Source organism: Somniosus microcephalus, chromosome 13, assembly GCF_052327205.1.
Source record: "Somniosus microcephalus isolate GS21.2 chromosome 13, FLI_Smic_1.0, whole genome shotgun sequence".
NCBI lineage: Eukaryota > Metazoa > Chordata > Chondrichthyes > Squaliformes > Somniosidae > Somniosus > Somniosus microcephalus.
This window is the reverse complement of record NC_140999.1, coordinates 55,262,775-55,278,709: the sequence shown is the minus strand read 5'-3', so window position 1 is coordinate 55,278,709 and position 15,935 is coordinate 55,262,775. Positions and strand designations below refer to the sequence as shown.

The 15,935-nt window shown below is 43.0% G+C and overlaps 1 protein-coding gene across 4 annotated transcripts in view; it reads left to right on the top strand.

Moving 5' to 3' along the window:
- Positions 1-15,935, top strand: part of kdm4b (lysine (K)-specific demethylase 4B) — a 594,368-nt gene that overhangs the window by 564,173 nt on the left and 14,260 nt on the right. For all 4 annotated transcript variants that reach the window (XM_086004915.1, XM_086004916.1, XM_086004917.1 and 1 more), the window contains 2 exons: positions 9,573-9,692; positions 13,819-13,911. In XM_086004915.1, coding sequence (XP_085861041.1) covers positions 9,573-9,692; positions 13,819-13,911 — 213 coding nt within the window. The remainder of the gene's footprint in view (positions 1-9,572; positions 9,693-13,818; positions 13,912-15,935) is intronic.

Below are 15,935 nucleotides of genomic sequence, written 5' to 3'. Positions count from 1 at the left end.
GGGGGTAGAGCGAGACTGGGGGGTGGGGGAAGAGCGAGCGAGAGACTGGGGGGTGGGGGAAGAGCGAGCGAGAGACTGGGGGGTGGGGGAAGAGCGAGCGAGTGAGAGACTGGGGGGTGGGGGAAGGAAACTACGATGGTCTGAGGAGCGAGTTGGGTAGGACTGATTGGGGAATGGCACTCAAAGGGTTGACGGTGGATAGGCAATGGCAAACATTCAAAGACCGAATGGATGAACTACAGAAGTTGTTCATCCCAGTTTGGCATAAAAAGAAAACAAAAAAGGTGAGTCAACCGTGGCTAACAAGGGAAATTAGGGATAGCATAAGATCCAAGGAGAGGACATACAAATTGGCCAGAAAAAGCAATAATCCTGAGGATTGGGAGCAGTTTAGGATTCAACAAAGAGGACAAAGGGATTAATTAAGAAAGGGAAAATAGAATATGAGAGTAAGCTTGCAGGGAACATAAAAACTGACTGTAAAAGCTTTTATAGATATGTAAAGAGAAAAAGATTGGTGAAGTCAAGCGTAGGTCCCTTGCAGTCAGAATTGGGGGAATTTATAATGGGGAGCTAAGAAATGGCAGACCAACTAAATACATATTTTGGTTCTGTCTTCACAAAGGAGGACACAAATAACCTCCCAGAAATACCGCGGAACATAGGGTCTGATGAAAGGGTGGAACTGAAAGAAATCAGTATTTGTAGGGAAATGGTGTTAGGAAAATTGATGGGACTGAAGGCCGATAAATCCCCAGGGCCTGATAATCTACATCCCAGGGTACTTAAGGAAGTGGCCCTAGAAATAGTAGACGCATTGCTGGTCATCTTCCAGAACTCGATAGACTCTGGAACAGTACCCATGGATTGGAGGGTAGCTAATGTTACCCCACTATTCAAAAAAGGTGGCGGAGAAAAAGCGGGGAATTATAGACTGGTAAGCCTGACATCGGTAGTGGGGAAAATGCTAGAGTCCATTTTAAAAGATGTAATCGCAGAGCACTTGGAAAGCAGTGACAGGATCGGACAAAGTCAACATGGATTTACAAAAGGTAAATCATGCTTGACTAATCGACTGGAATTTTTTGAGGATGTAACTGGTAAAATAGATAAGGGAGAACCAGTGGATGTGGTGTATTTGGACTTTCAGAAGGCTTTCGATAAGGTCCCGCATAAGAGGTTAGCGTGCAAAATTAAGGCACATGGGATTGGGGGCAAGGTATTGACTTGGATAGAGAACTGGTTGGCAGGCAGAAAGCAAAGAGTTGGAATAAACGGGTCGTTTTCCGAGTGGCAGGCAGTGACTAGTGGGGTACCGCAAGGATCGGTCCTAGGACCCCAGCTGTTCACAATGGCCCTGAAATTAGGATCGGGAGCTTGCCGCGCGTGCAAGCCCCCGATCTGCACTCGCCCTGCGCGCTGACATCTGAAGCCCGGGCCTGCTTGCATTTCCTGTCACTGGCCCGGTTCAGATGTCGGCGCGATGTGCTTACCTGATCCAGCGGCGTAGTTAGTGCGATGTGCCGGCTGGGATCAGGTGAGCACTCTGCAGCCAATCAGGGGAGGGGAAACTCATTCATGAGTTTGATAGTAAAGACTGTCAAACTCATGAAAAGTACGGGCGCCCAAAAGACTAGTTTAACTTTAATTAAAATTTTAAAAAAATCCCAATAATTAAATAAACTATAAATAACTTAAAAAAATTATTTAAAACAATTAATAAAATTTTTGGAAAATTTTCTTTTTTACAAATTCGGGTCTAAAAATAAACTTACCTTACTGTACAGTCCTTAAAAACAATGAAGCTGTGGAAAAAATGTAATAATTTTAAATAATAGACCGCTTACCTTCAAGAATCCACTACTTACGCCTCCTTTTTTCATTTCCAAAAAGTCCAGGCCCTTGCACACGCGCAGACCTGTCAAAACGAAGGAAGTTCAACGCGTGCGCACAGGACTAGTTCGATGGAGAGGAAATGCCGGTTTCCCGCGCATGCGCTGTGCATGCTGGAATCCGGCAATTCCTCCGGCCACACGCGTGAGTACACCGTCCGTACTCGCGCGTTGGGAACGGAATTACTGGCCCAATATATATTAATGATCTGGATGAGGGAATTGGATGTAATATCTCCAAATTTGCAGACGACACAAAGCTGGGTGGGAGGGTATGCTGTGAGGAGGATGTCGTGAAACTCCAGTACGATTTGGACAGGTTGGGTGATTGGGCAGAAACATGGCAAATGCACTATAATGTGGATAAATGTGAGGTTATCCACTTTGGTGGCAAAAACAGGAAGGCAGATTATTATTTGAATGGCAATAGATTGGGAGAAGGGGAAGTGCAAAGAGACCTGGGTGTTCTTGTGCACCAGTCGCTGAAGGTAAGCATGCAGGTGCAGCAGGCGGTTAAGAAGGCAAATGGTATGTTGGCCTTCGTAGCAAGAGGGTTCGAGTACAAGAACAAGGATGTCTTGCTGCAGTTGTACAGGGCCTTGGTGAGACCGCACCTTGAGTATTGTGTGCAGTTTTGGTCACCTTACCTGAGGAAGGACGTTCTTGCCATGGAGGGAGTGCAGCGAAGATTCACCAGGCTGATACCTGGGATGGCAGGAATGACATACGAGGAGAGATTGTGTCAATTGGGCTTATACTCACTGGAGTTTAGAAGATTGAGAGGGGATCTCATCGAAACCTATAAAATTCTGTCAGGTCTGAACAGACTAGATGCAGAAAGAATGTTTCTGATGGCCGGGAGTCCAGAACCAGGGGTCATCGTCTAAGGATAAGGGGTAAGCCATTTAGGACTGAAATGAGGAGGAATTTCTTCACCCAGAGAGTGGTGAACCTGTGGAATTCTCTGCCACAGAGGGCGGTGGAGGCAGTTCATTAAAAATATTCAAGAAAGAGTTGGATATATTTCTTGAGGCTAAAGGGATCAAGGGATATGGGGAGAAGGCAGGGACAGGGTACTGAATTTGGATGATCAGCCATGATCTCATTGAATGGCAGAGCAGGCTCGAAGGGCCGAATGGCCTACTCCTGCTCCGATCTTCTATGTTTCTATGAGAGAGAGAGACTGGGTCTGGAGAGAGAGAGACTGGGACTGGGGCTGGAGAGAGAGACTGAGACTGGGGCTGGAGAGAGAGAGAGAGAGAGAGAGACTGAGACTGGGGAGAGAGAGGGAGGAACTTAAAACAATGACTATCACTAGAGAAAAAGTACTAGGCAAACTAATGGGTCTAAAGGCTGACAAGTCCCCGGGACCTGATGGCCTACATCCTAGGGTCTTAAAAGAGGTGGCTGCAGAGATAGTGGATGAGTTGGTTATAATCTACCAAAATTCCTTGGATTCTGGAGAGGTCCCAGCGGATTGGAAAACTGCAAATGTAACGCCCCTATTCAAGAAAGGAGGGAGGCAGAAAGCAGGAAACTGTACACCAGTTAGCCTAACAAATGTCATTGGGAAAATGCGGGAATCCATTATTAAGGAAGTAATAGCAGGACATTTAGAAAATCATAATACAATCAAGCAGAGTCAAGATGGTTTTACGAAAGGGAAATTGTGTTTGACAAATTTACTAGAGTTCTTTGAGGATGTAACGAGCAGGGTGGATAAAGGGGAACCAGTAGATGTAGTGTATTTGGATTTCCAGAAGGCATTCGATAAGGTGACACATAAAAGGTTACTGCACAAGATAAGTGTTCATGGGGTTGGGGGTAATATATTAGCATGAATAGAAGATTGACTAACTAACAGAAAACAAAGAGTCGGGATAAATGGGTCATTTTCAGGTTGGCGAACTGTAACTAGTGGGGTGCCACAGGGATCAGTGCTGGGGCCTCAGCTATTTACAATCTATATTAATGACTTGGATGACGGGACCGTGTGTACTGTAGCCAAATTTGCTGATGATACAAAGATAGGTGGGAAAGCAAGTTGTGAGGCGGACACAAAGAGTCTGCAAACGGATATAGATAGGTTAAGTGAATGGGCAAAAATTTGGCAGATGGAGTATAAAGTGGGAAAATGTAAGGTTATCCACTTTGGTCGGAAGGATAAAAAAGCAAATTATTATTTAAATGGAGAGAGACTACAAAATGTTGCGGTACAGAGGGATCTGGGGGTCCTCGTACATTAAACACAAAAAGTTAGCAAGCAGGTACAGCAAGTAATTAGGAAGGCAAATGGAATGTTGGCCTTTATTGCAAGGGGGATGGAGTATAAAAGAAGGGAAGTCTTGCTACAACTGTACAGGACGCTGGTGAGACCGCAGCTGGAGTACTGCGTACAGTTTTGGTCTCCTTATTTAAGGAGGGATATACAGGAAACTTTTTTTTTTATCCGGGACCGGCGTGTTGTCGGTTTATCAAAATTTCCGGATGACGGAGAAGGTCATCTACCAAGGCTATTTTTAACAAAGAAAAATTTTAAAAAATCAAGAAATGTGCAGTATACAGTAATTGAGTACTCACCTACAGAATGTTGTGTTACATGGATGATGGAAGATGCTTGATTAAGTACAGTACTGCCAGTTGAGGGTAATCCATAACTCTTTACTTACTTAACAGTAAAACAAAACTTATAAACGACTGTACAGTATAAAGTACTGTGGTTGACTGTACACTTATTCCAAGTCAACTGGTTCATCAGGAATATCCATGTCAGTTGGGTCATCAGGATCATGCACGTCAACAGATTCTTCAGGCACTTCCACTGCTTCAACTCTTTTGGAAGCTTTCCTAAACATGTCCCGGATGTCTGCTTGCTTAGTGGACTCTTGCCTTTTTTGTAGAAAGGTGGAATGCAGAATATGGAGGTGCATAACTTCTTGGGCAGAATAGCAAGGACCTTTCAGCAAATTTGAGGAATGGAGCAAATTCTTCTGCAGCTTTAGCCCAAGAAATCATCTTCTCTTCAGAAACCTCATCCTCTTCACTTTCTATCTCACTTTCCTTTTCTTTCTTTGGATTCAAAACATTCTCCATTATTTCATCATCACTTAGCATATGCGCAACAGCAACTTCTCCATCTGCATCAACCCACTGCTCAAGATCACTTTCACTGAGGTGATGTAGAGAGTTTGCTGGGCCTACATTTTTCACCATGCCAGCCATTTCCATTATTGTACTCCTCTTGGGACGAACATTGAACCCATGAAATTCCTCCTCTGAAGAACCTTCAGCAAACATTACAGAAGGCCATAATTTGCGCCAGGCTTGTCTCAAAGTGTGACCTTTCACCAAGTTCCAGGAACATGCAGCATTAAAGATGGCATCTTTAAGATTGTATTCCTTCTGAAATGCGTGAATATTGTCATCTTGGCTTACCAGTTTACGTAGGAAGGAAGTCTTGTAATGACACTTGAGATTTTGGCTAACGCCCTGGTCCATGGGTTGTATGAGAGAAGTTATATTTGGTGGCAAATAAATGGTGAAAATATTTCCTGAAGCCAGCTCGGATTCATGTGGATGGGCTCTACAATTATCGAGCAATAAAATGCATTTGCTATCTTCAGGTTTCCCTATTCTACGGAAATGTTCCCTCACAGATGGAGCAAAAATATGATGGAACCAATTCGAAAAGATTTCCTTATCCATCCAAGCATTTCTTTGAGCTTTGTACTCAACAGGTAAGTGCCTCACATGTTTAAATGCACGGGGATTTTTATACTTCCCAATAACAAGAAGTTTAACCCGGTGTGATCCAGCAGCATTCGCACATGTTAGCACAGTTACACGACCTTTATTTTTCTTGTAACCTGAAGCATTAGCCTCACTAACCCCAGCAAGCATTGATTCTGGCAAAAACCTCCAAAATAAGCCAGTTTCATCGGCATTGTATAGCTGTGCTGGCGACAAATCATGTTGCTGCACAATCCGATTGAAATAATCGCAGTATTCTTCTGTGGCGTCGTGATCAGCTGATTCCTTCTCCCCGGAAATATCGAGTCGTCGTATCCTGTGCCGTACCTTGAAGCACGTTAGCCATCCCTCGGAGAAAGCGCACTTGTCAGTGAGCTCCATCTTTGCGTAGAAATCCTTCGCTTTTTCGATTAGCATGGGTCCGGAAATTGGAACACCCTCTGAACGCTTAAGAGAAAACCACTCATAAAGCACGGTATCCAGCTCTTCAAGCTTAGGCTCACGAAGCATACGCCGTTTCTCTACACCTTTAGATGTCTCCGAGCTTGAATAAAACTTGAGCAGCTTATCCTTCTGCGATTTGATGTCGTAGATTGTTGACGAACCGATTTTGAATTCATTCATAATGTTGATACGCTTCTCTCCCCTTTCTAGTCGTTGGCATATGTCGATTTTCTGTTTTAAAGTTAACACCACTCTCTTCCTTTTGCTTGGACCAACTTTTGGGATTTCCATAATGCAATGCAATGACTACCAGCAGCGTGGGAGACACACAGTACCCCTGTAAAATGGTGGATCAGAAGAGACTACCGACAGCGCAGGAGAGTCAGACTCCTGTTACAAGGGTTTTGAGGTGTTCCGACTCCAGACAGCGCCAAGAAGCCGAGTAGTGGCAGTTTGGAGAACTACCCCCACTGACTAACTCGGCCACCGCGGGAGACTCGGACTCGGCAACATTGCCGGTTATTGAGGTGTTTTCGGAGCGAGAATTTTGCCGGTTAATAGAGAATTCCGGATATTTAGGTGCCGTTTAAACAAGAGTTTCCTGTACTTGCATTGGAGGAAGTTCAGAGAAGATTCACTAGGTTAATTCCTGAGATGAAGGGGTTGTCTTTTGAAGAAAGGTTGAGCAGGTTGGGCCTATACGCCTTGGAGTTTAGAAGAATAACAGGTGATCAGATTCTGAGGGGACTTGACAGGGTAGATGCTGAGAGGATGTTTCCCCTCGTGGGGAAATCTAGAACTAGGGGGCATAGTTTCAGAATAAGGGGACGCCCATTTAAAACAGATGAGGAGGAATTTCTTCTCTGAGGGTCATGAATCTTTGGAATTCTCTACCCCGGAGAGCTGTGGAGGTGGAGTCATTGAATATATTCAAGGTGGAGATAGACAGATATTTGAGCTACAGGGGAGTCGAGGGTTATGGGGAGAGCGTGGGAAAGTGGATTGAGGCCAGGATCAGATCAGCAACGATCTTATTGAATGGCGGAGCAGGCTCGAGGGGCTGAATGGCCTACTCCTGCTCCCATTTCTGATCTTATGTTTTCCACTAATTAAATTGGGATGTACCTAAAATAATTCAACACTTTTTGTGATAAGAGCAGGGATCAATAATGTGGAGAATGTTTGAGAGAAAAACATTAGAAGTGAAATTCGTAAATTAACATCTTTACGTCAACATATTAGTAAACATTTCCAAGTCAGTCTGATTGGCTCTCCTGTCCAGGAAGGAAGATGAATGTTTATTTCTGTTAAATCATAGCTTTTCCTGCTTTCTGTTTTTAATTCGGTGACGCAAATTGTGTATGTATTTTTCTGCACTAGTGAATAAGTGCTGCATTTCTGACATGTTACGTGGCAGGTGTGCTGGTTCAAGAAGACCACGTTTATTAATGGAAGTGATTGAAGTTGGAAATACGGATACCTGTTTTTGTTCAATTCTTTTTAATAATGTGAACTAAAGAACTGCAGCACTTTATATTTGTTGGGTGTCTGGTTGCATTGTGATTAATATTCGAATCACTTATGTGGACGTACAGCACGTCAGCGCCATAGGAAAGCCGCTGCTCCTGCTGCTTGTGCAGCCATTGCTATAGTGACATGAGGGATGGGCTAATACGTTGAAAACTTTAAAATTAATACAAATTGCAGGAATAGATATGCCTCTTTCAGCTCACCTTGGGCTTTTGGATTGTTTGTTGATGCATAACCATGTAACTGAGTGATGTTTCTGAGTGTTAATACATTATTAGGCAGTTCTTTTATATCCCAGTCATTTCTGACAGGTAAATTTCTTTAGATAGAGTTTGTACATAACGAACTAAAAGCTTTTAATTAATTCTACCGTAAACAAACTTGCAGAATGGGCATGTAAATGGCAAATGAATTTCAATATAGGTAAGTGTGAGGTGGTGCATTTTGGTAGGAGGAATAAGGAGGCGACCTACTCCTTGGAAAATAAGAGTCTAAATGGAGCAGAGGTGCAAAGGGATATCATTTAAAAGTAGCAATGCAGGTTAAAAAAGCCATAAAAGTGCAAATAAAGCAATGGGGCTCATTTCTAGAGGATCAAAAGCAGAGACGTTATGTTAACTTTGTATAGAACCTTGTCTGATTGTCTCGTGATTTGAGACGGTGGGGTGGTAATATAGCATTACTGTATATGTGCTGTTAAGTGGTTGCTGCTGCTGTCGTAAAAGTTGTTTTTAAAAATTTTCTCATGGGCAAAAAGGTCGCGCTCAAAGGAGTTTGTGGCCCGCTCAGTACAAAAAAAGAGGGAACATTGGTTGTGCAATATGTTTCTAGTGATACTGTCAGCTCGTTGCCTCAGAGTTGCTGCCCCCTTCTCCCATCTCCGGCTCTTCACTCCAATGTTATAAAGCCAAAAATGCTCTCCCAGACACGACCCATGTTTGGCAGGACAAAAACTATCATTGTTTTTTCAGGATGTTTTCCCAGTTGAAGTGGCCAGTGAAACAATTTCTCAGTTCTGCCATTGTGGAGACAGAGCAGTGACCAGGTTCCTCACTAGCAGGGAAGCTCCCTTTTAAGCTGTTCATGCACAGTTCCCAGCAGTTGGTGTTGCAGTGCAGCATTGCCTGATTTCTGGGAGGAGGTTGGCTGCATACCTGCCCACCTGCAATACAGCACCATGATGATGTCTAGAATCACAGAATCTTACACCACAGAAGAAGGCCATTCAGCACATCGTGCCTGTGCCGGCTCTTTGAAAGACCCATCCAATTAGTCCCACTCCCCTGCTCTTCCCCCATAGCCCTGCAAATGTTTTCAAGTGTTTATCCAATTCCCTTTTGAAAGTTATTATTGAATCTGCTGCTACCACTTTCAGGCTGTGCATTCTAGATCATTGTAACTTGCTGCGTAAAAAAAGTTCTCCTAATCGCCCCTCTGGTTCTTTTGCCAACTACCTTAAATCTGTGTCCACTACTCTAAGGAGAACAATTCCAGCTTCTCTAGTCTCTCCACATAGCTGAAGTCCCTCATCATCCCTGTCTAAATTAGGTTCCTGGCAAGTTCCTTGCAGGACACCTGGGATCAATTTCTTTCCTCACAAAATGTAGTTTCTCCAGCAATTGCAGAGAATATCTGCACACCATAGGCTGACTGTAGGAGGTACAAGTGATAAGTGATTCACACCCTGCAAGTACAGATCTAATGTCAATCTTACCTTTTAACTCTCTGACACAAAGTCGTCACAAATGTAAATTTGCATTGAGTGTTCAGTGATTAGAATCAGCAAGTTTAATCCTGTTTTTAGCAAGAGGAGGAGCTTTATTACTTGGTTCAAAGGTGGTCCAAGCTGTCATTGCCAGTTTTTTGAACTGAATTTCATGGCAATAACCTATTCTTGTTCAGTATGCTCTGCCATGATTGTGCTGCCCCTGATATGTTCCATTACTCTCTGTACAGAGCAGGGACTGCGTGCAGCATGGTTCACCCACAGAGGGCGAAGTCATCCAGGTACGATGGACTGACAGTCTGGTGTACAGCGCAAAGTTTGTTGGTTCCCAGGTCAGATACAACTATCAGGTAAGCTTTATGTCAAGTGTTCCTTCCTGACCGAGCCATGCAGACCAGTGCCACACCTGTACACTGCCCTTTCCTTGCTCAAATATCCACTAACTGCACATTGTCTTAAAACAAGATGACTTTCGATTATCAGGGGCCCACGTCACCTTTCTAATTCCAAGAGGGAACATTTGGTTTCAGTTTTTATTTTTAAAATTTTAGGTTTCGAGAGCCGGAGAACAGTCCCTCTTGCTAACCTCCTTTAGAACCTGTCCTGCCTCTTCCTCTGTGGCATTCCATTCTTTGTGAAGATTTTTCTCCCTTTTCTAGAAATTCTGCTATAAACCTGACTACCAGCTGGACATGACTGGCAGATAAATATTCCAGGTTATAAGGTCTTTAGAAAGGACAGAGAAATTGGAAAAGGAGGAGGAGTAGCAATATTGATGAGGGACACTATCACAGCAGTAGAAAGAGGGGTAATCGGTAAGGGTGAGCAGGCAGTAGAAACGCTGTGGGTAAAATTGAAGAATAGAAAAGGATGCAAGACTTTGGTCAGAGTTGTTTATAGCCCGCCAGATAGCAGTGATAAAGTAGCGGGATACATAAATGTGGAGATCAGAGAAGCTTGTTGCAGAAGCAACGTGATAATGGAAGACTTTAATTTTCACATAGACTGGAAGAACCAGAAAGCTCGAGTCCCAAAGGCTGCGAATTTTTTGAGTGCATTTGGAACAGTTTTCTGGAACAATATGTTCTTTAACCAACAAGAGAACAGGCCATCTTAGATTTAATAAGGAGTAGCGAGCCTGAATTAAGTCAATAATCTAATGGTAAGGGAACATTGAGCTAACAGTATAACCATAATACGATAGAATTTGATATTAGGTTTGAGAGGGGGAAGGGTGAGCCATACAACCAAGGCTTTAAATTTAGGTAATGCTGACTTTGGAGGGATGAGGCAGGAATTGGCCACAATAGACTGGGCAGAACTGCTAACTGATGAAACTACGGATGAACAGTGGGAGGTGTTCAAAAAAAGTATTTTGTAGAATACAAGACTTGTACATCTGCTAACGGGCAAGAGCTCTACTTGTGTAATTAAACAACCTTGGTCAACAAGGGAAGTGAGAGATAGTATAAAACTAAAAGAAAGGGCTTATTGGAGAGCAAAGAACGGTAGAGATCCCATGGAGCGGGAGAGATATAAAGAACAGCAAAGGGATACAAAGAAAGTGGAAAGAGCCCCAAAAAGGAATATGAGAAAAAGCTTGTGGGCTTTCCAGGTCAACACTAAAGGTTTTTACAAATATATTAATAGAAAGAGGATGGCAAGAGTAATGTGGGCCCCTTAGTGACAGACACAGGTGATACTGTAATTGGAAATCGGGACATGACAGGCTTTCTGAACAGCTACTTGGTATCAGTCTTCACAGTAGAGGATGTGGAGTACCAGAGAGAAAAGGAAAAATAAAAATAAATCAAGGGGAGGAACTAACTAGATTCAATATGATGAAGAAACTAATGAGAATAAAGATGGACAAATCTCCAGAACTTGATGGTTTCCACCGCAGAGTATTAAAAGTAGTAGGTGAGGAAATTATTGATGCGTTAGTCATGATCTTCCAAAACTTTCTCGATTCAGGAATTGTCCCCTTGGATTGGAAAACAGCCAATGTTTACTCCATTATTGAAGAAGGGGAGGAGAGATAAACTAGGAAATTATAGGCCTATTAGTCTAAAGTCTGTTATGGGGAAGTTACTAGAATCTGTTATTGGGGCAGAGTGACTGAGCATTTGGACAAATATCAGAGAATCAGCATGGATTTGTAAAGGGTAAGTCATGTCTAACGAACCTAGTTAATTTTTTTGAGTAAGTAACTAATGTGGATAAGGGAGTGTCTATGGATGTTATTTATATGGAGTTCCAGAAGGCATCTGATAAGGTTCCACATAAGAGACTGTTAACAAAAATGAGAGTGCATGGAATTGGAGGCAACTTATTAGGTGGATAGGGAATTGGTTAGGAGGTAGGAGACAGGGTAGGGATAAGGGGTGTGTACTCAAATTGGCAGGATGTGACTAGTGGTGTTCCCCAGGGATCTGTACTGGGTGGGGCCTCAGCTCTTCACTATTTATAAATGACTTGGATAAAGGAATAGAGAGCCGTATATCCAAGTTTTCTGACGACACTAAGTTAGGTGGCACAGTAAATAGTGTAGATGGAAGCAGAAAGTTGCAAAGGAATATTGATGGATTAAGTGAGTGGGCAAAACTGTGGAAGATGGAATTTAATGTAGGAAAGTGTGAGTTCATCCACTTTGGACCCAAGAAAGATAAATCAGAGTATTTTCTAAATGGCGAAAAGCTAGGAACAGTGGATGAGCAGAGAGATTTAGGGGCCCAAGTACAGAAATCACTAAAAGCCAGTACAAAACATTTTTGAAAGGCTAATGGAATGTTGGCATTATCTCAAGAGGGCTGGAATACAAAGGGGTGGAAGTTATGTTCCAGCTGTGCAGAGCTCTGATTAAACCCCATCTGGAGTATTGCATTCAGTTCTGGGCACTGCTCCTCAGGAAGGATGTATTGATTCACCAGAATGATACTGGGGATAAACGAGTTAAATTAAGGCAACAGGTTGTAGAGTAGGCTTGTATTCCCTTGAGTACAGACAATGAAGGTGTGATCTAATTGAGGTGTTTAAGATGATTAAAGAATTTGATAAGAGTAAATTTCCTCTGGTGGGAGAATTCAGAACAAGGGGGCATAGCCTTAAAATTAGAGCCAGGCTGTTCAGGGTGATGCCAGAAGGCACTTCTTCACACAAAGGTTGGTGGAAATCTAGAACTCTTTCCCTCCAAAAAGCGGTTGAGGCTGGGGGTCAACTGAAAATGTTAAAACTGAGATTGATAGATTTTTGCTAGGCAAGGGTATTAAGGCTTATGGAACCATGGATGGAGTTGAGATACAGATCAGCCATGATCTAGTTGAATGGCAGAACAGGCTTGAGGGGCTGAATGGCCTACTCCTGTTCCTATGTTTCTAAACTATTAATTTTTATAAGTTACATTATTATTTTTTTTTAAACTATGGTGAAGAGACAAAAGTAGAGTGCAGGACTCCACCAGAATTGAGAAGAGAAGGAGAGATGATAAGTTAGATCCAGAGTGTAGTGGTTTTAAAGGCCTGTGGTTTGTAGGAGAAAGGGATGACTATGGAAGGTTAGCAGTTATTGAGCTTTATGGTCCCAGGAGAGAATGAATTAGACTGGGTAATGGTGCAATGAGTCTTAATTTCAACACTGAGGAGGAAGCAAGTGTAAGGAAATCTATTCAGAATTTAACAGGAGCAAGCAAGGAACGTTCAGAGATAGATGTACCGATAAAGTAGGGTAAGGCAGTTAGTGCTGGGAGGGAGGCTTCTTTATCAGGAGGACAAAGCACAGACTTGGTAAGAGAATTACCCAACATCACACTCATGCACCCTTAAGTGACAAAATCAAGAGCAACTGCCCGAGTACCTAGTTAGTCAAGAATGGTTGGAAGCCTGAAGAGGGACAGAAACTAATAGTGTGTTTTTTTTTTGCTGAAACAGAGCTTTGAAAATCATCTTTTCAGAAGCAATTTGCTGCAGTTCCATTCTCTGCCACTAGTTTTCTTCAGCATGTTTAGAAATTCTTCAAGGTATCATACTTATCCAGTGATCTACTGCCACCTAGTGTCAGAAAATAGAATCAGCATCAACAACTTGCATTTATATAGCGCCTTTAATGTAGTAAAACATCCCAAGGTGCTTCACATGAGCGATTTTAAAAACAAAATTTAACACCATGCCACATCATGAGATGTTAAGACAGGTGACCAAAAGCTTGATCAAAGAGCAGGTGTTAAGGCACACCATAAAAGGAGGAGCGAGAGGTAGAGTTTTGGGGAGGAAATTCCAGGGCTTAGGGCCTAGGAACGATGAAAATAGAGGATGCACAAAAGGCTAGAATTTGAGGAGCACAGCAATCTCAGAGGGTTGTAGGGCAGAGGAGGAGGTTACAGAGATAGGGAGGGGCGAGGCCATGGAGGGATTTAAAATGATGTAATAGCCTTAAGTTGCAATAAGTGGTCATTTGCCTGATTATTTGTTTGCGGTTTAGGTGGAGTTTGAGGGAGGCTCTCAGCTGACCTTGAAGAGAGAAGATATTTTCACACTGGACGAGGAGCTACCCAAGCGTGTGAAAGCACGGCTGGTGAGTTCAAAACCTACATTACGCATTCTGTTATGATTTAGCTTGTTAATTGTTACTCACATGCTTATGAACCTCTGGTATGTGTTGTGCTGTCAAAGTCAAGGCCAACAATTGTAAGTGGTGTGGAAATTATAACATCTAGGTTCGACTCGAATGGTCTCTTGTTTTTACCTCTGTATTGCTGACAAAAGTCTAGTACTGGTACCTGGAAAAGCTGCACTGGTGGCCCACTTGAGACTGATGCCAAAACTCACCCATTTAAGAAGACGGTCTGCTCACAAATGGGGCTTGGATTCAAGTTATGTCCCCAAATGGGAGTCCAGTGCAGTATAGTTGCAGCTATCTGTGAGCCTTATTTGATTTGTTAATCCAGGCATCTCTGTAATGAAGGGCACACCATAATGACAACAATCACACCAGAACTGAGATTCAATGTCACACACTTAAAGAAAGACAGACTTGCATATATATAGCACCTTTCATGACCTCAGGACATCCCAAAGCACTTTACACCCAATGAAGTACTTTTGAAGAAAAGTCACTGTTGTAATGTAGGAAACGTGGCAACCAATTTGTGCACAGCAAGGTCCCTCAAACAGCAATTTGATGATGATCAGATCATCTGGTTTTTTTTAGTGGTGTTGGTTGAGCGATAAATATTGTCCCGGACCCAAGGAAGAACTCCCCAGCTCTTTCCGAATAGGTCATGGGATCTTTTATGTCTACCTCCAACAGTGTAGCACTCCCTGCATTCCTCCTTTCAGTACTGCACTGGAGTGTCAGCCTGGATTATGGACACAAGTCTCCAGAGTGGGACTTGAACTCATAACCTTCTAATTCAGAGACGAGAATTCTACCACTGAGCTACTGCTGACACTTGTCAAAACATGATCTGACTTGGAAATATGACTCTTTATAAAAATCAGAATTTAACTCCCTCTATGGCCTACTGCACAAAGCTGCTGACTGGTGTGGCACGAAGCTGTATAGACCAGAGGTTGCAGGTTTAATTACTCTTCGCTGAGTTAGATTATTTGGGGCCGCAGCGGTGGCACTACAATTTGTTTCAGCACTCTGGCTAGGGAGAGGAGTAATACAGCTAAGATTTCTGCTCGTGACTGCTACCAAGTGAGACCTGATGGAAAGTGCTCTGGCTCTGATGCCCTCTATAAGAACATAAGAATTAGGAGCAGGAGTAGGCCATACAGCCCCTCGAGCCTGCTCCGCCATTCAATAAGATCATGGCTGATCTTCGACCTCAACTATACTTTCCTGCCCTATCCCCATATTCCTTAATTCCTCTGGAGTCCAAAAAACTATCGATCTCAGCCTTGAATATACTCAATAATTGAGCATCCACAGCACTTTGGGGCAGAGAATTCCAAAAATTCACAACCCTCTGAGTGAAGAAATTCCTCCTCATCTCAGTCTTGAAAGGCCAACCCCTTATCCTGAGACTATGCCCCCTAGTTTTAGACTCTCCAGCCAGGGGAAACAACCTCTCAGCATCTACCCTGTCAATCTAGAGTGAAATGAACTGCTGATATTCTCGGTCCAAGCTAATACGAAGAACGGCTGGTTTGGCAAGGTGCCAGAGGGCAGCCAATGCCTATGGAACTGTACGCTGATGAGAGTCCACACCTTCAGGGAGGGAAAGCGAGGGAATTAAAATATGAATTAATTGTAGCAATCAAACCATTAACACGAAAAAAACTGGAGCTTTTGTGATAGCAGTGGAGTCAAGTCACAGAACGAGCAGTTGCGTTCTGCTTGTAAATGGGGCTTGTGGCTGAGTGCGGTATTTTATCATTTGTACATTGGCAATCTTAACGTTTAACAAGCTGATGACACCAGCTTTTGGGGAAATGGCAAGGCAGATGTGCATTGCCATTTGAAAGGTATCCTGGGCAGTTAGCCTCTGCTGCACTTATCAGTCCTTTAATTCATTACACATGACATTGCTTCTGAGGATCTGTGTGACACAGAAGCTGCATTCTTACTATTCATGCTATGCTACACATTTT